Source organism: Hemiscyllium ocellatum, chromosome 8, assembly GCF_020745735.1.
Source record: "Hemiscyllium ocellatum isolate sHemOce1 chromosome 8, sHemOce1.pat.X.cur, whole genome shotgun sequence".
Classification (NCBI taxonomy): Eukaryota; Metazoa; Chordata; class Chondrichthyes; order Orectolobiformes; family Hemiscylliidae; genus Hemiscyllium; species Hemiscyllium ocellatum.
The window spans coordinates 117,335,124-117,361,011 of NC_083408.1; the positions used below are offsets into that span (position 1 = coordinate 117,335,124).

General features: G+C 44.0%; 1 protein-coding gene across 4 annotated transcripts in view; it reads right to left on the reverse strand.

The window, feature by feature from the left end:
- The window catches only part of LOC132818447 (autophagy-related protein 2 homolog B-like), a 114,316-nt gene that overhangs the window by 24,060 nt on the left and 64,368 nt on the right, over positions 1 to 25,888 (reverse strand). For all 4 annotated transcript variants that reach the window (XR_009644993.1, XM_060829518.1, XM_060829520.1 and 1 more), the window contains exons 22-35: positions 25,545 to 25,750; positions 25,293 to 25,373; positions 22,590 to 22,696; positions 19,773 to 19,865; positions 19,616 to 19,686; positions 18,360 to 18,436; positions 18,101 to 18,265; positions 16,384 to 16,534; positions 15,688 to 15,896; positions 14,649 to 14,875; positions 12,880 to 13,012; positions 10,537 to 10,731; positions 1,739 to 1,840; positions 1,021 to 1,105 (exon numbers count right to left, since the gene is read on the reverse strand). Coding sequence is in view for 3 of the 4 variants with exons in the window: in XM_060829518.1 (XP_060685501.1) it covers positions 1,021 to 1,105; positions 1,739 to 1,840; positions 10,537 to 10,731; positions 12,880 to 13,012; positions 14,649 to 14,875; positions 15,688 to 15,896; positions 16,384 to 16,534; positions 18,101 to 18,265; positions 18,360 to 18,436; positions 19,616 to 19,686; positions 19,773 to 19,865; positions 22,590 to 22,696; positions 25,293 to 25,373; positions 25,545 to 25,750 (1,902 nt within the window). In the remaining variant the exon portion in view is untranslated. The remainder of the gene's footprint in view (positions 1 to 1,020; positions 1,106 to 1,738; positions 1,841 to 10,536; positions 10,732 to 12,879; positions 13,013 to 14,648; positions 14,876 to 15,687; positions 15,897 to 16,383; positions 16,535 to 18,100; positions 18,266 to 18,359; positions 18,437 to 19,615; positions 19,687 to 19,772; positions 19,866 to 22,589; positions 22,697 to 25,292; positions 25,374 to 25,544; positions 25,751 to 25,888) is intronic.

Consider the following 25,888-nt stretch of genomic DNA (forward strand, 5'->3'; position numbering starts at 1 on the left):
AGAGATGCAATTCATGCAATAATGGTTACACAGGCTGCTCTCCCAATATCTCAACTATGTGAATCTCAAATAATATCCCTAAGCTGCATGGTGATAAAATGAGAGGGCAGCCAAGAAAATATGGACATAGATCTATTCCCACCAGCTGCTCCAATACTTAGCAATCTGAAGCAGGAAGCCAGTCAGATTTACTTGCACTAACAGCCTCCCCTCGCATTCAATGCTCATTCCTCATTAACTCAGCTTGGTGGTTTCCTTCAGAGGGCAGTTAAGAGTGAACCACATTGGTGCAGGGACCAGAGTCAGTTATGGTCCGAGGCTGGGTAAGTACAACAAATCCCTTTTCATAAAGGACATAAATAAACAACTGTATTTTACAACAATCTAACAGCTCCTAGCAAGATAAAAGTTTAAGAAACTGAATTAAAATTAAGATGAGATCTGAATTTCCATTCTCTGGATTTGAAATCCAGGCATCTGCACAACTCTTTGAGGTGTATGTAAGACAAGGAACATGCATTCATGAAGCAGCTACAGCCTTGAGTGGTGCTTCATATTATGAAAATGGAGGCCAAGCAGTTGTAAGAGCAGAATGAGTGGAACAACAGAAAGAACAGGTAGGTTTAGGGAGCAGACACAGTGGAGGGAGAAGGGTGTGGAGTGGCCTGCAGGGAAACAGTTCCAAAGAATTCTGAAGGCCCTGAAACTGAACGTGGAGCAAAATGGGTGGGGTTAGGCCTCAGTTGAGAGAGTTAAGGTCAAAGGCAAGTCCTTGAAGCAGAGTGAGGATGTTGAATTGAATGAGTTGGGGAGAGGGATTCACTGAAAGGTTTTAATGGGCGCTTACTGTACATCCTATATTACAATAGCAAATACATTCAAAACACTTCATTAAGTTTAAAGCAGCTTTAGGACATCTGACATACAAGTTTTCTTCCCTCTCCTCCACCCCACTTTCATTCCTGACAGCTGTGTTTAGGAACTCTGTCTCTAATGCAACCGCCAGATATTGATACTCACCCTCTTGTATAGGATCTGGAGGAATTAACAGCTCTACCTCGGTAGCCAGGCTGGTAAAATAGTCCTTCAAGAAAAACAGTGCATCCTAAATGTAGACAGAGGGAAATCAAAAATCCATCAGAGTGCTGACAAAACAAAAATCAGGAGGATCAAAAAAGAATTCTGTGTGTATTTCAGAAAAAAAACCTCAGATTTGTTTCACAAACAATTTTCTTTCACAACTACAAAGGTCACAGGGTGACACCAGGTCAATATGACTTTACCAAAATAATTATGTTTTATTCCAAGGGCACTGATCCTTACTGGGACTTTGAGTCTCACAGCACAAACCCTCTCTGATAATGTGGGATTTACAGGCACTGCTTTATTAGAGGATGGTCCAATAGGGAATGAACTTATGAACTTATTTTGGTTCTGACTGCCAGGGATCTGATTTCCTTCCAATACTTAACTACTTGGACATTGGAGGGAAACTCAAACACATTTCGAGTCTGTTAGCATCACTGTGAGCAAGAACTGGCAGACATCCCGATCCATAATCCTACACACAACTGTTGTGTATAGACTGGCCATTCAGGGTTAAGCTGGTGAACACAGGGATTTTATATTGGTTCAGGAAAAGCTTCCTCATAGTTCAGTTCAGAATGAACTCAGATATGGTTTGGTGGAAAGAATAGGATTAGGGCATGGACATGTTTCCCCTCCCATTTTTACTAACCTGATCGATGTTTAATCGAAGGGGCATTAGTGTGATGCGTAAACAGCACTCGCGAGGCATCTGAGTGGAATCTGGACTCACGTGTAATGCCTTAATAGTTAGCTGAAGAAGAGATAGTGAAAGGTTACTATCATTCTTTAAATTACAACGGCAATACTATGTGCATAAACATCGCTTACACTCCCTCAGTGTAGAAGACTGAAAGACCTTCGAATTAAGGTACACAAAATGTTAAAAAGGATTCAAACAGGACTACTGTTTCAGAGACAGAGTTCAAATACCATCATGGCAGCTGACAATTTAAATTCAATTAATAAATCAATCCAGAATTCACTGTGATCATAAATTAACAGATTGTCATTAAAAACTCATCAGTTCACTAACATGCCTAAGGGACGAAAATCTACTGGCCTTACATGTGACTCCAGTCCCACAGCAATACGGCTGATTCTCAAACAACCTCAGAAATGTCTCAACGAGTACTCAGTTCTAGGCTGCTCCTCACACCAGCTCAGTGGCATTAAAGGATGGGCAACAAGTCCAGGCCATATCAGTGATGTTCACGTACCAAGAAGGAATTATTTTTTAAAAATCAGACACCTGTTTTTGCTAAAGCTCTGGAGGCTGAGGGGCGACCTGATAGAAGTACATAAAATTATGAGCGGCATAGTAAGGTGAATAGGCAGAGTCTTTTTCTCAGGAGGTTAATGTCAAATACTAGAGGCATAGGTTTAAGGTGAGAGGGGAAAGTTTTTTTTAACATAGGTGTATAGAATTCACTGCTAGCAGAAGTAGTAGAAGCAGTTACGAAAGCAACATTTAGGCATTTAAACTGATATATGAACAGGAGTGAATAGAAGATAACAGACCACCGCAGGCAGGTGGGATTAGGTCAGAATGATGGTAAGCACAGAAATGGTGGGCCGAAAGGCCTGTTCCTGTGCTCTATTGTTCTTTTCTTTTATTCACTCGTGAGACATGGGACGTGTGAGTCACTGGCTAGTCAGCATTTTATTGCCCATCCCTTGATGCCCTTGAAAGTGTAGTGAGCTGCCTTCTTGAACCGTTGCAGTCCATATGTTCATTTTCCAAAAGGTCGCTGTTTCCACACAAAGGGTAACAGAAATCAAGAACGGTCTCTTTCAAAAGACTGTGAATGTTATGGGTCACTTGGAGCTTTCAATACTACGTGGGACAGATTGATGTAATAAAATTATTATATAATTGATTCCTGGGATGGCAAGACTGACATATGAAAAAGATATTGAGAGAGATTGAGTTTGTTACAACTGTATTCACTGAAATATGGAAGAATGAGGAGGGATCTCATAGAAACCAAAGAATTCTAACAAGACTAGATGGGTTAGATGCAGCAAGGGGAGTCCAGAACCAGAGGTTATAGTTTAAGGGTAAGAAATAAACCTTTTAGGACTAAGATGAGGAGAAATTTCTTCATTCTGTGAGTGGAGAGTCTATGGAATTCTCTACCATAGAAAGTGGCTGTAGAAAGTGTGTTTTCAGGAGGGAGTTAAATATGGGGGAGATTACAGAACTGGGCTTGATGATCAGCCATGGTCACATCGAATGGTGGAGTAGGCTTGAGGAACAGAATGGCCTATTCCTACTCCTGTCTATACTTCAGTGTTAAAAGTTTCAAAAAGTCAGAGAAAAGCTGATTACTGGGAGCCGAGGGGGTGGAGAGATAAATGGTAGGAGGGTGGGGCTGGGGGGGGACTCATCTACATATACCTTGAAACTGTTGTATTCCCCCCTTCCCGGTCCAGGAGCTCCCCACATACATTTGGGACACCACCCACATCCTCCACCTCCTCTAAGACTTCTGTTTCCCCAGCCCCCAAAGCCTCATCTTCATCATGAACAAGCAGTTTCTATACACCTCTATCCGCCCATGACGATAGCCTCTAAGCCCTCAGTTTCTTCCTCTCCCGACATCCCCACCAGCACCCCTCCACTGATACTCTCATTCATTTGGCTGAACTGGTCCTTACTCTCAATAATTTCTCCTTTGAATCCTCCCATTTCCTCCAGACGAAAGGGGCAGCCATGGGCACCCGCATGGGCCCAGCTACGCCTGTCTCTTTGTCAGTTATGTGGAACAGTACATCATCCACAGTCACACCAACACCATTCCTCACCTCTTTTTCTGCTACATTGATGACTGTATCGGCACCACCTTGTGCTCTCACGAGGAGGTTGAACAGTTCATCAAATTCACCAACATAATTCATCCCGACCTTAAGTTTATCTGGACCATCTCAGACGCCTCTCCCCCTCTTCTGGGACCTCTCTCTCTCCATCAACGGTGACCGACTCAACATGGACATTTCTACAAATGCACCAACTCCCACAGCTACCTAGACTACACCTCCTCCCACCCTGCCTCCTGTAAAAATGCTATCCCTTAATCCCAATTACTCCACCTCATCTGCTCCCAGGAGGACCGTTCCACCTCAAAACAAACCAAATGTTTCCCCTCCCAAGTGGTCGATGATGCCCTCCAGCACATCGCATTCACTTCCCGCACCTCCGCCCTTGAAACCCCACTCCCCCAAATGCAACAAGGACGGAATCCCCCTCGATCCTCATCTTCCACTCCACCAACTTCCGTACACATCACATCATCCTCCACCATTTCCGCCATCAACAAACGGACCCCGATTTCCCTCCCACTTTCCGCTTTCCGTAAAGACCACTCCCTCCACGACTCCGTCAGGTCCACACTGCCCACCAACCCTCCATCCCCACATGGCACTTTCCACTGCCTCGGCAGGAATTGCAAAACCTGCACCCATCCCTCCCCCCTCACCTCCGATCAAGGCCCCAAAGGAGACTTCCACATCCAGCAGAGTTTTATCTGCACTTCCACATGTCACTTACTATATCCGTTGCTCCCAATGTAGTCTCATCTACATTGGGGAGACAGGATGCCTACTTGCAGAGCGCTTCAGAGAACATCTCCGGGACACCTGCATCAACCAACCCCACTGCCCCGTGGCTGGACACTTCAACTCTCCCTCCCACTCCACCAAAGACATGCAGGTCCTGGGCCTCCTCCATCGCCACACTCTAACCAACCGACATCTGGAGGAAGATCGCCTCATCTTCCGCTTTGGGACTCTGCTACCTCATAGAACATAGAACATTACAACGCAGTACAGGCCCTTCGGCCCTCGATGTTGCACCGCCCTGTCATACTAATCTGAAACCCATCCCACCTACACTATTCCATGTATGTCCATTTGCCTGTCCAATGACGACTTAAATGCACTTAAAGTTGGCGAATCTACTACCGATGCAGGCAAAGCATTCCATACCCTTACTACCGTTTTGGATACTTGTGGGGGGGATGACTTACCAGGGGCAAGCAACGAGGTTCAGGCCTCTGGCACGGAGCCTGGCCCCATTGCTCAGAAGGGTAGGGTGGAGAAAGGTAGAGCAATAGTTCTTGGGGACTCGATAGTGAGGGGTACAGACAGACGGTTTTGTGGGGGCGACAGGGACTTACGTTTGGTATGTTGCCTCCCAGGTGCAAGGGTACGTGATGTCGCTGATCGTGTTTTCCGGGTCCTTAAGGGGGAGGGGGAGCAGCCCCAGATCGTGGTCCACGTTGGCACCAACGATATAGGTAGGAAGAAGGGAGAGGATGTCAGACAGGCTTTCAGGGAGCTAGGTTGGAAGCTCAGAGTTAGAACAAACAGAGTTGTAGTCTCTGGTTTGTTACCCGTGCCACGTGATAGAGAGTCGAGGAATAGGGAGAGAGAGCAGTTAAATGCGTGGCTACAGGGATGGTGCAGGAGGGAGGGATTCCGGTTTCTGGACAACTGGGGTCCTTTCTGGGGAAGGTGGGACCTCTATAAAAAGGATGGGCTACACCTGAACCTGAGGGGCACCAGTATCCTTAGGGGGAGGTTTGCTAGTGCTCTTTGGGAGGGTTTAAACTAACTCCGCGGGGGCATGGGAACCAGGACTGTAGCTTTAGGGTACAGGACCTTGAGTGTAGGGATGTTAGGAATAATGCAGCGATCTCTAAGGAGGGTGCCTGTAACCAGAAAGGTGGATTGAAGTGTGTATACTTCAATGCCAGAAGTATAAGGAATAAGGTAGGTGAACTTGCAGCGTGGGTTGGTACCTGGGACTTCGATGTTGTGGCCATTACAGAGACGTGGGTAGAACAGGGACAAGAATGGCTGTTGCACGTTCCAGGGTTCAAATGTTTTAGTAGGATCAGACATGGGGGTAAAAAAGGGGGAGGCGTGGCATTACTTGTCAAAGACAGTATCACAGCAGTGGAATGGACGATGGAAGAGGACTTGCCATCTGAGGTAGTTTGGGCTGAGGTTAGAAATAGGAAAGGTGAGGTCACCCTGTTAGGTGTTTTCTACAGGCCTCCTAATAGTCCTAGAGAAGTAGAGGATAATATTGCGAGGATGATTCAGGAAAAGAGTGAAGGTAGCAGGGTGGTTGTTATGGGGGACTTTAACTTCCCAGATATTGACTGGGAGAGCTATAGCTCGAGTTCATTAGATGGGTCGGTGTTTGTACAATGTGTGCAGGAGGGTTTCCTGACACAATATGTCGACAGGCCAACAAGAGGGGAGGCTATATTGGATTTGGTTCTAGGTAATGAACCAGGCCAGGTGTTAGACTTGGAGGTAGGTGAGCACTTCGGGGACAGTGACCACAACTCGGTGACTTTTACTTTAGTGATGGAGAGGGATAATCGTGCGCCGCAGGGCAAGAGCTATAGCTGGGGGCAGGGAAAGTATGACGCAGTGAGGCATGACTTAGGATGTGTGGATTGGAAAAACAGGCTTCAAGAGAAGAACACTAATGAGATGTGGGGATTGTTCAAGGAGCAGCTACTGCGTGTCCTCGATAGGTATGTACCAGTCAGGCATGGTGTAAAGGGCCTTGTGAGGCAGCCGTGGTTTAGTAAGGAATTGGAGTCCCTTGTGAAAGGGAAGAAGGCGGCATATGTAAAGATGAGGCGTGAAGGTTCAGTAGGGGCGATTGAGAGTTATAAGGTAGCCAGGAAGGAGCTAAAGAGGGAGCTAAGAGAAGCGAGAAGGGGACATGAAAAGTCTTTAGCTGGTAGGATTAGGGAAAACCCAAAGGCTTTCTATAGGTATGTCAAGAATAAAAGGATGACTAGGGTAGGTATCGGTCCAGTCAAGGATAGTAGTGGGAAGTTGTGTGTGGAGGCGGAGGAGATTGGAGAGACATTAAATCAGTACTTTTCATCAGTATTCACTCAGGAACAGGACACTGTTGCTGATGTGAATATGGAATCACAAATAATTAGAATGGATGCCCTGGAAATATGCAGGGAAGAGGTTTTGGGAATATTGGAAAGGATGAATATAGATAAGTCTCCTGGGCCTGATGGCATTTACCCCAGGATCCTATGGGAAGCTAGGGAGGAGATAGCAGAGCCATTGGCCTGGATTTTTATGTCGTCATTGTCAACGGGAATAGTACCAAAGGACTGGAGGATAGCGAATGTGGTCCCATTGTTCAAGAAAGGGAGTAGGGATAGCCCTAGTAACTATAGGCCAGTGAGTCTGACTTCAGTGGTGGGCAAAGTCTTAGAGAGAATGGTAAGGGATAAGATTTATGAACATCTGGGTAGGAATAACGTGATCAGGGATAGCCAGCATGGTTTTGTGAAGGGCAGGTCGTGCCTCACAAACCTTATTGAGTTCTTTGAGAAGGTGACTAAGGAAGTGGATGAGGGTAAAGCAGTAGATGTTGTGTATATGGATTTTAGTAAGGCGTTCGATAAGGTTCCCCATGGTAGGCTAATGCTAAAACTTCGGAGGTATGGCATTGAGGATACATTAGAGGTTTGGATTAGGAATTGGCTGGCTGGAAGGAGACAGAGGGTAGTAGTTGATGGATTATGTTCATCTTGGAGCGCAGTTACTAGCGGTGTACCACAAGGATCTGTTTTGGGACCATTGCTTTTTGTTATCTTTATAAATGATCTAGAGGAAGGACTTGAAAGCTGGGTAAGCAAGTTTGCAGATGACACAAAAGTCGGTGGAGTTGTGGATAGTGAGGAAGGAAGTGGTAGGTTACAGCGGGATATAGATAAGTTGCAGAGCTGGGCGGAAATGTGGCAAATGGAATTCAATGTAGCTAAATGCGAAGTCGTTCACTTTGGTAGGAATAACAAGATGATGGATTACTGGGCTAATAGTAGGCTACTTGGTAGTGTGGATGAGCAGAGGGATCTTGGTGTCCATGTACACAGATCTCTGAAAGTTGCCACCCAGGTAAATAGTGCTGTGAGGAAGGCATATGGTGTACTGGGCTTTATTGGCAGAGGAATTGAGTTCCGGAGTCCTGAGGTCATGTTGCAGTTGTATAAGACTCTGGTGAGGCCTCATCTGGAGTAGTGTGTGCAGTTTTGGTCGCCATACTATAGGAAGGATGTGGAAGCTTTAGAACGAGTGCAGAGGAGGTTTACCAGGATGTTGCCTGGAATGGTAGGAAAATCTTATGAGGAAAGGCTGAGGCACTTGGGGCTGTTCTCATTGGAGAAGAGAAGGTTTAGGGGAGATCTGATAGAAGTGTATAAGATGATTAGGGGTTTAGATAGGGTAGATACTAAGAACCTTTTACCGCTAATGGAGTCAGGTGTTACTAGGGGACATAGCTTTAAATTAAGGGGTGGTAGGTATAGGACAGATGTTAGGGGTAGATTCTTCACACAGCGGGTTGTGAGTTCATGGAATGCCCTGCCCGTATCAGTGGTGAACTCTCCTTCTTTATGGTCATTTAAGCGGGCATTGGATAGGCATTTGGAAGTTATTGGGCTAGTATAGGTTAGGTAGGATTCGGTCGGCGCAACATCGAGGGCCGAAGGGCCTGTACTGCGCTGTATCCTTCTATGTTCTATGTTCTATGTACTCTCGGAGTAAAGAAACTACCTCTGACATCTGTCTTATATCTATCACCCCTCACTTTAAAGTTGTGTCCCCTCGTGTTTGCCATTCCCATACTTGTAAAAAGGCTCTCCCTGTCCACCATATCTAACCCTCTGATTATCTTGTATGTCTCCATTAAGTCACCTCTCAACCTTCTTCTCTCTCATGAGAACAGCCTCAAGTCCCTCAGCCTTTCCTCTTAAGACATTCCTTCCATACCAGGCAACATCCTTGTAAATCTCCTCTGCACCCTTTCCAAAGCTTCCACATCCTTCTTATAATGCGGTGACCAGAACTGTACACAATACTCCAAGTGTGGCCGTACCAGAGCTTTGTACAGCTGCAGCATAACCTCCTGGTTCCGGAACTCAATCCCTCTATTAATAAAGGCCAAAACACTGTGTGCCTTCTTAACAACCCTGTCAACGTGGGTGGCAACTTTCAGGGATCTGTGTACATGGACACCGAGATCTCTCTGCTCATCTGCACTCCCAAGAATCCTACCATTAGCCCAGTAATTTGCATTCCGATTCCTCACAGCATCAATGTGGATTTCATCAGATTCCTCATTTCCCCTCCCTCCCCTCCACCTTATCCCACTTCCAACTTTGCAATGTGACACTACCCTCTTGACCTGTCCATCTTCCTTCCCATCTATCTGCTACACCCACCTCTCTCACCTATCACCATTAGCCCCACCTCCATCCACCTATGGCACTCTCAGCTAACTTGCCTCCCGCTTCACCCACCCCTCCCATTTATTTCTCCAATCCCTCGGCTCACAAGCCTCATTCCTGATGAAAGGCTCTTGTCTGAAATGTCGAGTCTCCTGCTCCTCGGATGCTGCCTGACCTGCTGCGCTTTGCTAGCACCACACTCTCGGCTCTGATCTCCAGCATCTGCAGTCCTCAATTTCTCCTTAAGGATATCAGAATCAACTTTGCTCCTGCTCACACCTCATGGGGCTTACTGTCTGCTAGTCAGGCAGCAATGAAAACCAATTGTCGCAACATTAAATGCTGGCTAGCCAGCAATGACCATATTCCATAAATAATAAATAAAAAAACACAATTGTTGTCTTGTTTGTGATTTACAAACAGAATGCAGATCTAATACCAGAACCAATTTCATTCCAAAATGAGCAGAAATGTAACCAGTGGAATGTAGGAACAAGAAAAGGTCCTTGAGCCTCTTCTGTCACTCAATGAGGTGATGACTGATCTGTATCTCAGTTCCACTACTTGCTTTGGTGGTGTAACCCTTACCAACCAAAAGTCTATAATCTCAGTTTCGAAGTTTTCAACTGATCCTCACCAATTTGACGCAGCACTTCAGATTTCAACCATAGTCTTTGTTGAGAAGAGTTTCCTGCCCCTACCTTTGAGCCACCTGCTCAAGAAGACTCTTGCAATACACCTGAACAGGGTGATCAAAAATATTGATGCAGGCAGGTGGCTATACATCAGATAATCACTTGAGCACAAATTAAGAGAAACTTCGGCCCATTGAGCCTGCTCTACCCACAAACTCTTTTAACGCCTCAATTACATCAGACTTAATCTTTAACCTCGAGGGAATACAAGTCTAGTCTTTGAAAGCAACCTCAATAAATTAACCCTTTCAGCCTCAGTATTATTCTGGTGAATCTGCACTGTACTCCCTCCAAGGCTTAACTGCTTGAGACAACGTTGACAGATACAATTTTCAGTGCACCCATTCCTTGAGCTCCATTTAGAACTCTTCCAACCAACACCAAGAGGTTAGGTAGATGGGCTGCTGAAGTGTTCAAAGGATACCTCACCCAGTGGCTTTTTAATTGAGTTTCCTCCTTCCAAACCTGGACCTCACCATATTAGAATGAGCCTTTCTTGGGAATTCTTTGCTCGAATACAAGTAGAGGAATTTGTTCATCTGGGATGTGGCAAGACGGTCTCTGATCTCAAGATCTTGAACGATGAAGACTTGTCGTGAAATGGGACGCTCTGCTGAACTTGGATCTTCATGAAAATCTGTCTGAGGGTACACTTCGTGCTGAAATTTCACCTTCAAAAAAAATACATTGACATCAAATAGTGAACTGATTTCAAACTCAACTGAAAGGTCATTTATTTGGAAGGATTGCTACTGAACTAAAATCAAGCAAAACATTTATTTAAATAGTCGCAGGGGTTGCAACGGTAGAGTGATGGATAAAATACTGGCATTTTCATGGATTGGGAAATTGGTGAGACATCATTAAAGCTTTGTAATTACGTTGAAAACATCCATGGTGTCTTTTTCAGACTTGAAATTCAACATACGCAATTGATGCAGAACAGCAATGAACAAATCAACAGTTCGAACAGTATAACACAAGTCAGGGAAACTGTAACCAAATTACTGTTGAGTTTAATGAGACCCATCTTCAGCAAGGTGCCCAGTTTTGATCAATCCTATGCAATGCTGCTGCTCCGTTAACAAGGTATGCTGTCCATGGCTTTTTTTTCAGAGATCGTAAAAGCAGCGACTCCAAAAGGCCTAGGTTTAAAGGGTTTTAGGACCAATTTGATTATAGCTAACAGATACTGCCTCAAACAAAAAGGCTTTCAAGTTTAAAAAAAAAACACTTGTACAATGAAAGGGGAGTGGCCAGTTCTCCCAGTCTTGCTTTTCTCTGGTTTGGTTTGAGCAGTCTGGCTGTTCACTAAAAGCAGTCAAGCAGTGAGAGGCTGCTGACGCAAGAAACAGCTACATGGAAGGTGGGGTTCCAGGCTACATCTGTCTGCCATCTCTCTCTCTCTCTCTCTCTCTCTCTCTGCTCCCCCGTCCCACCCCATGAGAATCTGTGTTAGAATTTTACTTTTTTTTGCAATGGGGTGCTTATGGGGATTGTTGCAATTATTTGGAACAGCATCATTAAGTTGGGATAATCTGCTGGGTTTTCAGATAGGTTAAGTCATTCTGTATTCTGTTCTCTTTTGTTTGTGTTTCATTCGGTAATCTTGCAAATATATTGTGTTTTGTTTGAAACCAAGTTGTTGGCCAGGCTGCATGCCTCCTAGAATATCCACTTTACACCGGCTTAAAGCAACTAGCAAAGTTAGGGTCTGGGCTACTCTCTTGAAATATTTTGAGGGGGTCTGGCCTGGTCCATAACACCCACCTGAAACCTGTGATCAGTTCCAGTCACTGAGACACAAGAATGATATTAAAGTACCAGAGGCAGGACAGAGAAGCAGCACGACCGACAGGGTCAGGGTCTGAGACCTAAGGAACCACTTGGAGAAACTTTTCAGTTTGGAAGTAAGGTGCCGTAGATTCTTAGAAGAATGGGAACAGTAAATCCAGAATATTATCTTAAATGTCAAGAACAGGGCAAAGAAGTATTGCACACAAGTAAAATATAACTTTAGGCCTGACATAGAGAGAATGCTTATCAATAGAGCGACCAATACATAGAATGAACTCCCAGATAAATGCTGCCAAATTTGACTCAGTGGTAGTAGCCAGTCTCTCAGTCAGCGTGAAGATTGTGGATTCAAAGACTACTCCAGAGATTTGAGCAAACAAATTCAGATTGGTACTGTTATTGCAATTCTGATGGAGTGCTGTACTTCCAGAGGAACCCTATCTTTCAGATGAAGTATTAAAATGAGGGCCATATCTGCTACCTCAGGAGAATGTAAAAGGTACCATGGTCACTATTGGAAGAACAGATAGGTTACCCCCAGTCTGAACCATTATTTATCCCTCACACAACATCACACTGGGACCTGTTGTGGAAGCTTCCTTTGGTTGACATTCACAGTTGTGTTTCCTACATTACAAGAGTTAATATCTTTTAAAGATATTTAAAACTTTCTACACTACAATGTCACGGGGGTTATGAAAAGAACAAATGACATTCCTGTTTTTAATATTGATGTAGTCTTTGTAACTATCTGTCTCACAGACTAGTTAGGCCAAATTTGGGAGGGGTGGGGTGGTGGGTGGGTGGCACATGGGGATTGACAGCAATATGTCAATCTGTTAACAATAAGATAAAGCTGGCAAAGAAAGGATAAAAGAAATGAATTATGGAAAGCTTTTGCTCTCATGTGAAGCACAATGCAATGGTGCAAATGTTTCACAAAACATTCAGTTAGTATAGCAGCAGCAGCACCACCAAGCATGGTACTCACAGGTCAGAAACCGAATGGTACTGATCTCTACCTTGCTGAACTGAATCTCCATCAGGACATCATGGTTCCTCCCTGGTCCACCCTGAATACGCCGGGCAGAACGGCCATGGCGGGCTGACGACTGAGATGGCGAGCCTTGACAGGAGCTGGAAGCAGATTTAGGTCTACAAAGAAACCAGCAAGTACTTCAATTTGCATCATTGCATATTTGTTCTTTATTAACGATGACTTAAATGGAAGCATCGTGGAACAGTCCTACTTGGAGACCATAGTTTTGCCTTACAGAATTCAGACGAACACTCAGTCTTCAACTTGAACCAATTCCTTTCAGGATTCCAAATCAAATCCATCTCCCTCAACCTTCAGGAAGCAGCTATGCTTAAACAGCAGTGAACTAGTGTACATTCAATATATGTTGCTTCAACTTAATTTGCTAATTACTAATTTCCTTTAAATCTTGAAAGACACTGTTTTGATCCCAGCTGATCTTATTTTTGGATAGGTCAAATCGTAGAGTTAAATCTGGCTTAATAAATCAGAATTTTTATTTCTTTTCTTGTTGGTTTTAACAAGGTGATTCCTCACTGCAACATGAACACACAATGTTGCAAATTAGTTTTAAACAATAGAATGGAAACTTCTAGACAGAAAAATAAAACAGAATAAACCAAACGACTTGCTTAAAGACATGGTTACATTTACTGCTATTAATCCCAAAAAGAAACTTCCTTACAGATTCCAAAAGCAGTACTCAAAGCAGAAAGCAAAATCTTTCTCTCACCTCAATAGGCTTCATTTAAGCGGGACTTCAATATCCATGCTGAAAAATCAGGTCGCATTTTCCTAGAACTTTCACATATCTGAGTTCAAATGTTCACCACTTCAAATAACCACTTCAGGGTTTTACCCAAAAACGGCAGGTCTGGGACTATTACTGAATTCCTTACTTCTCAGGGACATTGCCTTAAATATCCTTTTTCATGCTCAAAACTAAATATCTTTTTCAAGCTATGGGTGTTTTCCTTAAGCTTTAATAAAATTCCTTACGTTTCTCACAGAAATCTTTATGTCCTAACAGAAATATTGCTCCATCACATACTCTCCCAAATTAAATAAAACACATTAGATCTGAAAGCAACTCTTTCAAGTGGTTGTTAAAAATTTATTATGGCTGCAGAAGTACCGACAAGTCAATCATTAAACTCTTCAGAAACAGAAAAATGCCACATCATTAAATCAGAATTCAAAAGTCCAAACTTAGACGATATTAAAAATATATACAAATCATACAATCTACAACGGACACAATGATGGCTGCTGTATGGACTGTAGCTTGACCTGGGGACAATCCATTGCCTGGCTGATATTAGGGTTTTAATTGGATATCAACAGAATGTTAATGATGTGGACTGACTCAGCAGGTGCTATAGGAACTCAGTGTGGTAGGTCTTACTGATGTTGGTCACTTGGATCCTGATATCAGATTGGATTGTTAATTTTCCGTTATGTTTTAGACCTGCCACTGGGATTTCAAGATTGGGTTAATTCTAGTCAGTTAATTTCATCCTTTCAACTATGCAAATAATCTAAAATAGTTTATCTGTTGTAAATGTTCTGGAATTCAAAATTCAGAGAGATCACTTTCAGTATCGAAGGACAAGTGGGTACAGACCTGTCACTGCTGATAGGAGTTTGAGGATATGATAATTACAAAACTTAAAACACATTGGTCCTGTGTGACTTTCATGAAACTACTAATACATTAAACACGATCAGCAGCAGCGATGATAAAAAACATACGTTACGCTTTTCACAGGAGAACGTGCAGACAGGGCAGTTCCGAAGTCCCTTCCTCCATATAGGTGCCAGACAACCGAGATCTCCTTCACCACATATCGGATCTCAGGGACTGGAAGGTGCAGTGGGGATTTGCTTGTGTCCAGCTTCTTCACTGGTTGTGAGAAGTAGTCATCTTTGATGAGGATCGGTCCAGAATTCAACATCCTCACGACAGGCTCAGTCTCTCTCTGCCAGAAAGACAAATAACTCAGGCATTTTCATCTAGATGGACAGCAGATACGTGGGAAAACCCACTACCTGCAAGTTCCCCTCCAAGCCACTCACCATCACGACTTGGAAATATATCGCCATTCGTTCTGGGTCTTTGAGTCAAAGTCCTGGAACTCCCTCCTAAGGGCATTGTGGGTCTACCTATAGCACAGGGACTGCAGCAGTTCAAGGCAGCTCACCCCCACCTTCTCAAGGGGTAACTAGGACAGGCACTAAAAGCTGGCCCAGCCATCAACACCCATGTTCCATGTTTGAATAAAATAAATTTCAGCTGGAGTTACTTGATGGTCACCAGGAACATGAGGTACTACTATTGATTCCAGTCCCTCACTCAACCTCAGGTGCAGCACTTCCCCTACTGATCTCAATTAGGAAAGACTTGTATTTCGATGAGTTCAGGATGTTGCAAAGGGCTGGACAGGAAATTAAGCATTTTAAAACATCATCACTACTAGGTAAATATAAAGAACTGCAGCAGCCGCTTGTTTTAAACATTTGCTCACGAGGTGTGAGTTGGCTATGTCAGCACTTCTGTTGTCCATTCTTAATTGGTCTTAAGTGGGCGATAGTGAGTAGTTTTCCTGAACTGTGGCAACCTATATAATGTACTAACATCCACCATATGTATAAAAGGAAGAACTGTGGATGCTGGAGATCTGAAACAAGCAAAAACAGAAATTGCTGCAGAAACTCAGCAGCATCCTTTAGATCTTCCTTTAAACATTAGAAGCTCCTCAAAGCAATTCTTTTTTTCCCTTTCAGCACTTACCATGATTGCCATTTTTGGTGCCTCCAGGATACAGAAGTCCTCACTCTCGGGTTGCTCGCTGGGGAAGGAGGGGTAGACTGCATGATGTTCAGGGAAGATCATGGTGGAACTTGGGCTCTGTTCTTGTGAAGAACTTCCACTCTCATCGGGGAACAGAAACAGGTCAGACCGAGCTGGCTCACGCTCGTGAATGAGGTCATCGTAGATCCCTAAAGGTCGGGAAAGACCAATTAAACTCATCATTCTTGTGTTACTTTGAAAGGTAACAGAAAAGGTCAAAAGAAGATGGTTGATCTTTGTTTCAAATGATCGTGTTTAAAACAGTAAAACAAGATATGACATACTTTTAACTAAGTTTGGCACAGTTATGTGAGGAGATAGGAGGATAGGTAACTATCCGTGAGGCCAGTTTTAAGGGATGAGAGGTAGAGGGGCTTAGGAAGGGAATTGCAGAGCAAGACAGGTGACTGCACACTTGGCTACTTGAGGATATACAACAGGTCAGAATTGGAGGAACAGAGAGATTTCAAGAGTTTGCAGGTTGGAAGATGTTATAAAGAGACCAGGTTAAAGAAGTAGGCTATAAGGAGCGTCATAAAAGATATCAGTTTACAGCTGACTAAACTCAGTGCCTCTTCCTGTTTAATGGTTAGCACTTGCAGCTTTTCACTTGGCCCACCTGCCTTCTCCACTCACCATTTGAGTGCTGTGAGGCTTGAGTAGTAGGAGGCGAAGACGGTGGGATATCCATCTCTTCCATCGCATCGATCATCAGGTCCCGTAGGAGCTTCTGCTCGGCTTCAGCAAGGCCAGAGGTTCGGCAGGGAGCACTGTCACCTGAACCAGCCTGAGTAGGAGACATTGCTACGGTTAATCCATCAGGCAACAGAATGACAAAGGTTTACTGAGGTCAACGTGAAATGGGGCAAGAGTGGTTTACAGTTGGGGGATGAGGGCAGTGAAAGAGAACAAGTGACTGTGGACTTGAGGTTCCCAAACCTTGGCCTGACTGGAGGTTTCCTCCTCTTGTGTCTGGATCTGTTATACACTTGATCACTGTAATTAATCAATAACTCCGTTATCATTCTATCATGGCTCTATGGCTATACACACACGCACAAACTGGACCTGCTCACTGACACCCAGTTTGAACTAGGTCACAGTCATCAGCTCCAGACTCCTTTGTTTAAAAGAGCTGAATTCCAGAAATGAGGTGAAAGAGCCAGTCTTTGACAACAAGGTTGCTTTTGGCCAAGTGGGGCACCAAGAATTCTGAGCAAAGTATTGGTTCTCCTGCTCCTCAGATGCTGCCTGACCTGCTGTGCTTTTCCATCACTCCACTCTCAACTCTGATCTCCAGCATCTGCAGTCCTCACTTTCTGTTAGAGTCAGAGGGAGTCAGGGAAATCTCTCCTCTGGTTGGAGTCATACCAGCGCATACAAAGATGGTCATGGCTGTTGGATATCACTCATCTGAGGCCCAGGATACCCTGCAGGAGTTCCTTAAAGTAATGCCAAAAGTGGAGATTTTCACTGTTGATTGCAGTCAACACTCACTCCCTCTACCACCAACACACAGTAGCAGCAGTGTGTACCATCTACAAGATGCACTGTAGAAATTCACCAAGGGGTTTAGATAGGGTTGACGGTGAGAACCTTTTTCCGCTAATGGAGTCAGCTGTTACTAGGGGACACAGCTTTAAATTAAGGGGAGGTAGGTATAGGACAGATGTTAGGGGTAGATTCTTTACTCAGCGAGTTGAGTGTTCATGGAATGCCCTGCCAGTAGCAGTGGTGGACTCTCCCTCTTTATGGTCATTTAAGCGGGCATTGGATAAGCATATGGAGGTTATTGGGCTAGTGTAGGTTAGGTGGGCTTGGATCGGCGCAACATCGAGGGCCGAAGGGCCTGTACTGCGCTGTATTTTTCTATGTTCTATGTACCTTAGACTGCACCTTCCAAACTCATGACTGCTTCCACTAAGGACAAGGGCGGCTGATACATGGGAACACCACCAGATGCAGGTTTCCCTCCAAGTCACGCATCATCCTGATTTGGAAGTATATCATTGCTCCTTCATTGGTGCTTGGTCAAAATGCTGGAACTCCCTCCCAATAGCTTTGGGGACCTACACCAACTGCACTATCACAGTTCAAGAAGGTAGCTCACCACCATCTTCTCAAGGGCAACCAGGAATGGGCAATACAAAACCAAAACAAATTCTAATTTATCAAACCAGGTTTCAGCCTGGGACCTGACTTGTCCACCATAACAATATCAGCTAGATTCCTGTGAATAAGCCAGCTTTCTCAAAATCTTGAAGAGGGATGGGCAATTAATCCTGGCATAGCCAGCAATGCCAAACCCAATGACAGTATTGAAAATAAATTATTGTAAATATATTTTGATTACCCTGCTTCTCTGAGCTGCTGTTCCTGCAGTGGCCTGGAATTTGCAAGGTGGATGTAGGTCACCGTAACTCGCCACATACTGGATGAGGTTCATAAGGGCAGCACAAGAATCAGAACACGTCCGGATATGGATGACATCACTTGCGCATCGAAGCTCAAACCGGGGCTGAAATTGACAAAGCAGTAAAGTACATTGGAGAACCCAATAAGTATGAACAATCTGACACAGTAACAACCAAAATGCCGAAAGTCTCCCTCACCCTCTCTGCCTCTGCAGTCTGCTTTGATGCTGTTATTTGGAATTCCAGTAACCCCATGTCCAGGACACGCACGTAATCTGGAATAAATAATTTGGACTGACTGAACCTGGTGAACAGATTTTGTCTTTCATAGTAACACATTGACAGTCAGCCAATAAAAATCTAACAGCAACCAAGTTCCCTGTGGTCTTCACGACTATTCACGTTATATGTTAACGATATAGACGAAGGAACTGAGAGCAGTGTTGCTAAATTTACAGATGGCACAAAAATAGGTGGATGGACAGAAAGCGCTGAGGAAGTGGGGAGGCTGCAGAAGGACTTGTACATGCTAGGAGAGTGGACAAAGAAGTAGCAGATAGAACACAATCTGGCAAAGTGTGAGGCTATACACTTTGATAGAAAGAATAGAGGTGCAGACTTTTTCCGAATTGGGAAAAGCTTGGAAATCTGAAGCACAGAGACACCTGGGAGTTCTAATTCAGGATTCTCTTAAGGTTAACATGTAGGTTCAATTGGCAGCTAGGAAGGCAAATCAATGTTAGCATTCATTTCAAGAGGGCTAGAATACAAGAGCAGAGATGTACTGCTGAGGCTGTATAAGGCTTTGGTCCAACCACATTTGGAATACTGAGAGAAGTTTTGGGCCCTGTATCTAAGGTAGAACATGCTGGTGTTGGAGGGGGTCCATAGGAGGTTCATCCTGGGGATGAAGGGCTTGTCATATGAGGAGCAACTGAGGACTCTGGGTCTGTACTCGATGGAGTTTAGAAGGATGAGGGGAGATCTCATTGAAACGTATAGAATATTGAGAGGCCTGGATAGAGTGGAAGTGGAGAAGATGCTTCTACTGGCAGGGAATACTAGAACCTGACAGCACAGCCTCAGAGTGAAGGGAAGACCCTTTAGAACTGAAATAAGGAAAAATTTCACCTGTGGAATGCATTGCCACAGAGGGCTGTGGAGGACAAGTCATTGACTATATATAAGACAGAATTAGATAGGTTCTTGATTGGTGAGGGGATCACATGTTACATGGAGAAGGCAGAAGAATAGATTTCAGAAACATAACAGCCATAATCGAATTGTGGAGTAGACTGGATGGGCCAAATGGCCTGATCATGCTCTGATATGTTATGGTCCTACGGTGTCCTGAGAAAACGGATTCTCACTTCCTCTCTGAAGAACCCTTTCCCTTTAATATCTTACATAACTGAACATATCCCCTTTAAAGCTAGATATAATTGCAATCTCACCTTTCTTTAAATTTACTGCAGATAGATGACATTTTTCAGACAAGTACAATGCAGCATCATCAATAATAATTCTGAAAAATGCAAGAGAGTTTATTACAAATAGATAATTTGCAGAAAGAGAAAGTGGTTATGTAATCTTGAAGGAGTCAGTCTTTACCTGAGAGTGGAGCAATACTTGTCCAGAACAATGTTACTGGATATTGTAAAGGTTTCAACAGTGACTAGTGCTCTAACTGGTAAATATTGTGGCCTGAAAAACAGACACAAGCATACACATTTTAGGTGTTAACTACATCAGCTACTCCAACTCATTCTTTCTCTGGTCTTCAAAACAGTGGAACGTATCAACCATTCATTCTCCTCTCATAACCTTCAAAATCCCGTATGACATCAACCACCTTATTTTCTTTCCTACCCTTTCAGCTTCAGCCGTGTCCATCGTTTGAAACTTCAGCTGATCAATTCCAAAAGAACCACCTGAAATTCTGAGTACAAGAGTGATCCAGCTCCAGGCCTTACTCTTGGGACAGGGAACCTGACACAGCCTTTGCTGGGGCAGCCTCTTCAGAGGCACAACTGGCTAAAACTGACATCACTCTTTCTTACCAGATTTTCCTACTCAGTACAAATGGTTACCAGGATACACCCTCAAGTACAATCAATGATGATGGAATTAATGGACATGCAGCAGTTTTACTGGGGATTGTGCAGCAACTTACAGGAACCCTAACTAGTGTCACACATGTTTACCAGTGCATTACAAAGAGAGCTTTATTCAGTATCTAATCCAATGTTGTACCTACCCAGAGAGTGTTTAATGGGGACAGTGTAAAGGGAGCTTTACTCTGTATTCTAACCACGTGCTGTACCTATCTCTGTCCTAGAAGTGGTTGATGGAGGCAGTACAAAGTTTTATGCTGTATTACTTCAGCAAGGCATTTGATAAGGTTCGCCACAGTAGGCTCATTCATAAAGTTAGGAAGTATGGGATACAGGGAGATTTGGCTATCTGGATTCAGAATTGGCTGGCTGACAGAAGACAGAAAGTGGTTGTAGATGGAAAGTATACTGCCTGGAGGACAGTGTTGAGTGGGGTCCTTCAGGTCTCTGTTCTTGGGCCGCTGCTCTTTGTAGTTTTTATAAATGACTTAGATGAGGAGGTTGAGGGGTGGGTTAGTAAATCTGCCGGTGACACAAAAGTTGGCGTTAATAGTATCGAGGGCTATTGCAGGCTGCAGCGCGACATAGACAAAATGCAGAGCTAGGCTGAGAAATGGCAGATGGAGTTCAATCTGGATAAATGTGAAGTGAAGTATTTTGGAAAGTTGAACTTGAATGCTGAATATAGGATTAAAAACAGGATTCTTGGCAGTGTGGAGGAACAGAGGGGATCTTGGTGTTCAAGTGCATAGATCCCTCAAAGTTGCCACCAAAGTGGATAGGGTTGTTAAGAAAGCACTAGTGTTTTGGTTTTCATTAACGGGGGGTCGAGTTTAAGAGCCGCGAGGTTTTGCTGCAGCTCTATAAGACCCTGGTGAGACTACAGGGTCTCATTGTATCCAGTTCTGGTCACTACATAATAGGAAAGATACAGATGCTTTGGAGAGGGTGCAAAGAAGGTTTACCAGGATGTTGCCTGGACAGGAGGGCTTGCCTTACGAAGTGAGGGTGAATAAGCTCGGACTTTTCTCTCTGGCGAGAAAAAGGAAGACAGGTGACCTGATCGAGGTACACCAGGTAATGAGAGTCATGGATAGAGTCAATAGCCAGAGACTTTTCCCCAGGACAGGACTGACTGGCACATGGGGGTCATAGTTTTGAGATATTAGGAGGAAGGTATAGAGGGGACGTCAGAGGTAGGTTCGTTATGCAGAGAGTTGTGAATGCATGGAATACATTGCCAGCTGTGGTGGTGGAAGCAGAGTCATTAGGGACATTTAAGCGACTGCTGGACATGCACATGGATAGCAGTGAGTTGAGGGGTGTGTACGTTAGGTTATTTTATTTTGGATTGGGAATAATCCTTGGCATAACATTGTGGGCCAAATAAATGATATTGTATCCGTTGTTCCCGATGCGGTCTCTTCTACACTGGGGATACTGGACGCCTCCTAGCAGAGCGCTTTAGGGAACATCTCCGGGACACCCGCACCAATCAACCACACCGCCTTGTAGCCCAACATTTCAACTCCCCCTCCCACTCTGCCGAGGACATGGAAGTCCTGGGCCTCCTTCACCACCGCTCCCTCAGCACCAGACGCCTGGAGGAAGAACGCCTCATCTTGCGCCTCGGAACACTTCAACCCCAGGGCATCAATGTGGACTTTAACAGTTTCCTCATTTCCCCTTCCCTCACCTCACCCTAGTTCCAAACTTCCAGCTCAGCACTGTCCCCATGACTTGTCCTACTTGCCTATCTTCTTTTCCGTAAAAAATGAGGTCTGCAGATGCTGGAGATCACAGCTGCAAATGTGTTGCTGGTCAAAGCACAGCAGGTTAGGCAGCATCTCAGGAATAGAGAATTCGACGTTTCGAGCATCTTCTTTTCCACCTATCCACTCCACCCTCCCCCCGACCTATCACCTTCATCCCCTCCCCCACTCACCTATTGTACTCTATGCTACTTTCTCCCCCCACCCTCCTCTCACTTATCTCTCCACCCTTCAGCCTCTCTGCCTTTATTCCTGATGAAGGGCTTTTGCTCGAAATGTCAATTTTACTGCTCCTCGGATGCTGCCTGAACTGCTGTGCTCTTCCAGCACCACTAATCCAGAATCTGGTTTCCAGCATCTGCAGTCATTGTTTTTACCTGTACTTTTCTATGTTCTATTTAACCCCATGATGTGTCTTATCCTGGAGTGCTTGATGTAATAATGTGAAGGTTTTATTATGCATTAAATCTTGTTGTATATCCCCTTAATGATGTATTCAGCAGAATAAATGGTGAGAAATCTTGTCCTTCGAAGTTGTTTACCTGTAGTCCAGGGCACAGCTCCAGAGATGCAGGTGAAAGGTAGTTTCATTTGCTGGGTGAGCATAACCCAAAACTGGTTCATCAGCAATATTCAGAAAATCCACAAACTGTAGGGAGGGAGGAAGGCAGATTCTGAAGCCAATGTAAATCTAGCATGGTCACAACGTTAAATTAACAACACAATGTCAAGTTTACATGCAGCTCCTTCTCAAATACAACTGAATGATTTAATCAGATCAGAACTAGTTGGGTTCATGAACCAAAGGAACATCCTCATTGTAAAGTGTTGACAAATACAGCATAAGTATGAGGTTATTTTCTTTCTGGTATTTGGAGTTCCTGTTGCTGATGCTTCCTTCTGGCCAAGTAGAAGCCAGCTGCAAGTTGGCAGACACTAATTCTACACTTTGTTGGAGTGTCAGAGTAGCACTGGCACAGAATACTTGCGCTTCCTTCTGTGTTATGACAAATCTGGGAAATACTGGGACATCAATACTCTTTCTAAAATAAGAGGTCCTAGCGAGAGATTTTTTACAACATGTGAAGCTAGTGAAATAGATAGCAGAAATACATTCAAATGTGCCCTACAGAGCTATCATGTAATATTTGAAAACACTAAGGGACAGGAGGATAGTGTGGGAAAAAGGCGTCAAGGCAAAGATCAGCCATGGTCCATCCGAATGACAAAGGAGGAATATAGAGTACAAGAACAAGGAGGTGACGTTGAACTCGTGTAAGACAATTGTTAGACATCAGCTGGAGTACTGTGTACAGTGGGCACCATTATTGGAAGGATGTGAATGAATCACAGAGGATGCAGAGCGATTTACAAGAATGGCTTCTGGAATGAGAAACTTTAGTGCTGAAGAAGGTGGGACTGTTCTCCTGGGAGAGGAGGAGATTTGATGTAAGTTTTCAAAATCACGAAAGAGCTCGATAGATTAGATAGGGAGAAGCTGTTTCAGCCTGTAAAAGAAACAAGAATGACAAGGCATTTATTTAAAATGATTTGAAAACCAAGCAAGAGCAATGTGAGAAACAACTTTTTTTTCACACAGCAAGTAGTTAGGATCTAGAATGCACTGTCTGGAAGTATGGTAACGGCAGGTTCAACTGAGACATTACGAAGTCGAAAGAGTATGCATTCACTTTTAAGATAGAAAATGTTTTTCTGAAACTTTAAAATAAATTTAAAGTACAGCCACAGCTGGAGAACAGAACAGCTAAGAGATGGGCTGTTCCAAAACAGATACATGTAACAATTGGGTTGCTGTTTTGGCAACAATTCAAATTTGATTAGATTAGATTCCCTACAGTATGGAAACAGGCCCTTCGGCCCAACAAGTCCATACTGACCCTCCGAAGAGTAACCCACCCATTCCCCATATTCACCCCTGACTATGGGCAATTTAGTTTGACCAATTCACCTAACCTGCACATCTTTGGACTGTGGGAGGAAACCGGAGCACCCGGAGGAAAACTCACGCAGACAGGGAGAATGTGCAAACTCCACACAGACAGTCACCCAAGGCAGGAATCGAACCTGGGTCCCTGATGCTGAGGCAGCAGTGCTAACCACTGAGCCACCATGCTGGCCATAATTTAACCAATTAAATTAAATTAAGATACTAAAACCCAATTGAGTTTGAATTTATTGTTTTGACAACATCAGACCAATGAGAGGAAACGATATTGGGGGCGTATAAAACTAGGGCATTTTGAAAATTGGTCACAGTAACTGTCATAGAGCTAATTGCCCATCTGATATGAAAAGGTCTCAAAGAAATCAGAAGGCACTATCTATCAAAAGGTACCAATTCCTGTAAGAAAATACTCGCAATAAAAAGATGATGCCCCAGGAAGAAGACAGCAGAACTGGAAGACGAGAATAAGACAGCATTCCACACTGTGTGGACTTGAGATTAAGTTAATGCAATGCTTAATAATTGTGTTATTGGAACAGCATACTGATAGAATTAAGGGATAGTTGTTCATTGGGGGAAAGAGTGTTCAGTTTATTAATAGTTTTGTTTAGTGTTCACTATCAGTGAGGAAAATAAATTGTTATTTTCCTTTAAATAGTGGAAATTAAGGAATTCTCCTTCACTCTCATATTTTACAGATTATGAGGTGAGCTTTTCTGGGTGTTTGGTTTTAATTTACAGAAGGTTTTGACCTCCATGTCGCTACCACATTCAAGAGGGGCACTGGATGATTACTGCGTAAAAACATGTTCAGGGACATGGGGAAAAGGGAGGTGACTGACATTAGGTAATGAAACTGGTACAGGCATGATGGACTGAACTGGCATCCACCAGCATGGTAACATTCTGTAAATTTATTTCAATGCCTTAGGAAACAATAAAAGCCAAGGCTCATAAATCTTCTCTGTTTTTCCAAGTAAACACAACATAAAATTGTTGCACAGGGTGCACTGTGCAGAATGCAAACTTGTTTGGCTACTGCTATTCCCCAAAATACACTCAAGGTGTCTTAGCTCTTACAACATACAAAAGGGCTTCTAATCCTATCCTACATATATTGCAGGGAGTTGTAGTTTATGCACATATTCTGGAGAGTAAAGCCCTTGTGTACAAATTAATTTCCCACATCTGATGCTTTCACTGTGAAACAGTTCTTTCAGAATCTGTGTGTTACCAGGCAGCCTTCAGCCCTCCCAGAGATGACTGATGTGAAGCTAACCTGCTCATACCAACTCTGCCCTTGGGGCACATTGCGATGCTGGAGGGTGGCCCCACGCAACCCGACAGCCACCAGGATCTCCTGAAACAAGAGAGAGAGGAAAATGCATCAATGTCAACTAAAAACTGCCCACTTTGATGTTTACCCTCTTCTCCTTGAACAGTTTGTATTAATATGTTTTTTTTAATGCCGTGAAACATCACAAGACACTACACAGTAGCACCGACAAACAAAAATTACCATAAAAGTTACCTTCATGTTGCTCTCGTTTCTGTTGTGATGTACTTTTACTGCGATGGAGAGCATGTTTGGACTTTCTACACCAACTCCCACTGGTGCAGCAGCCTGCTTGGTCAGAGCTCCCTCCTCAGACTTGTAGATGGTAGGTTCAACCCAAGGAGGCAGGGACTTGCTAGGGAGCTTTATATCACCAGGGGCACATACATCCTCAACCACCCCTGCAATGGACCAGAGGATAGGATGGGGAAAAAAAACAGAACTAGACTGTCAGAGTCATACACACCCTTTGGTCCAACTCATCTATGCACATCAGAACCCTAATCTGACCTACTCCCATTTGCCAGCACTTGGCCCAT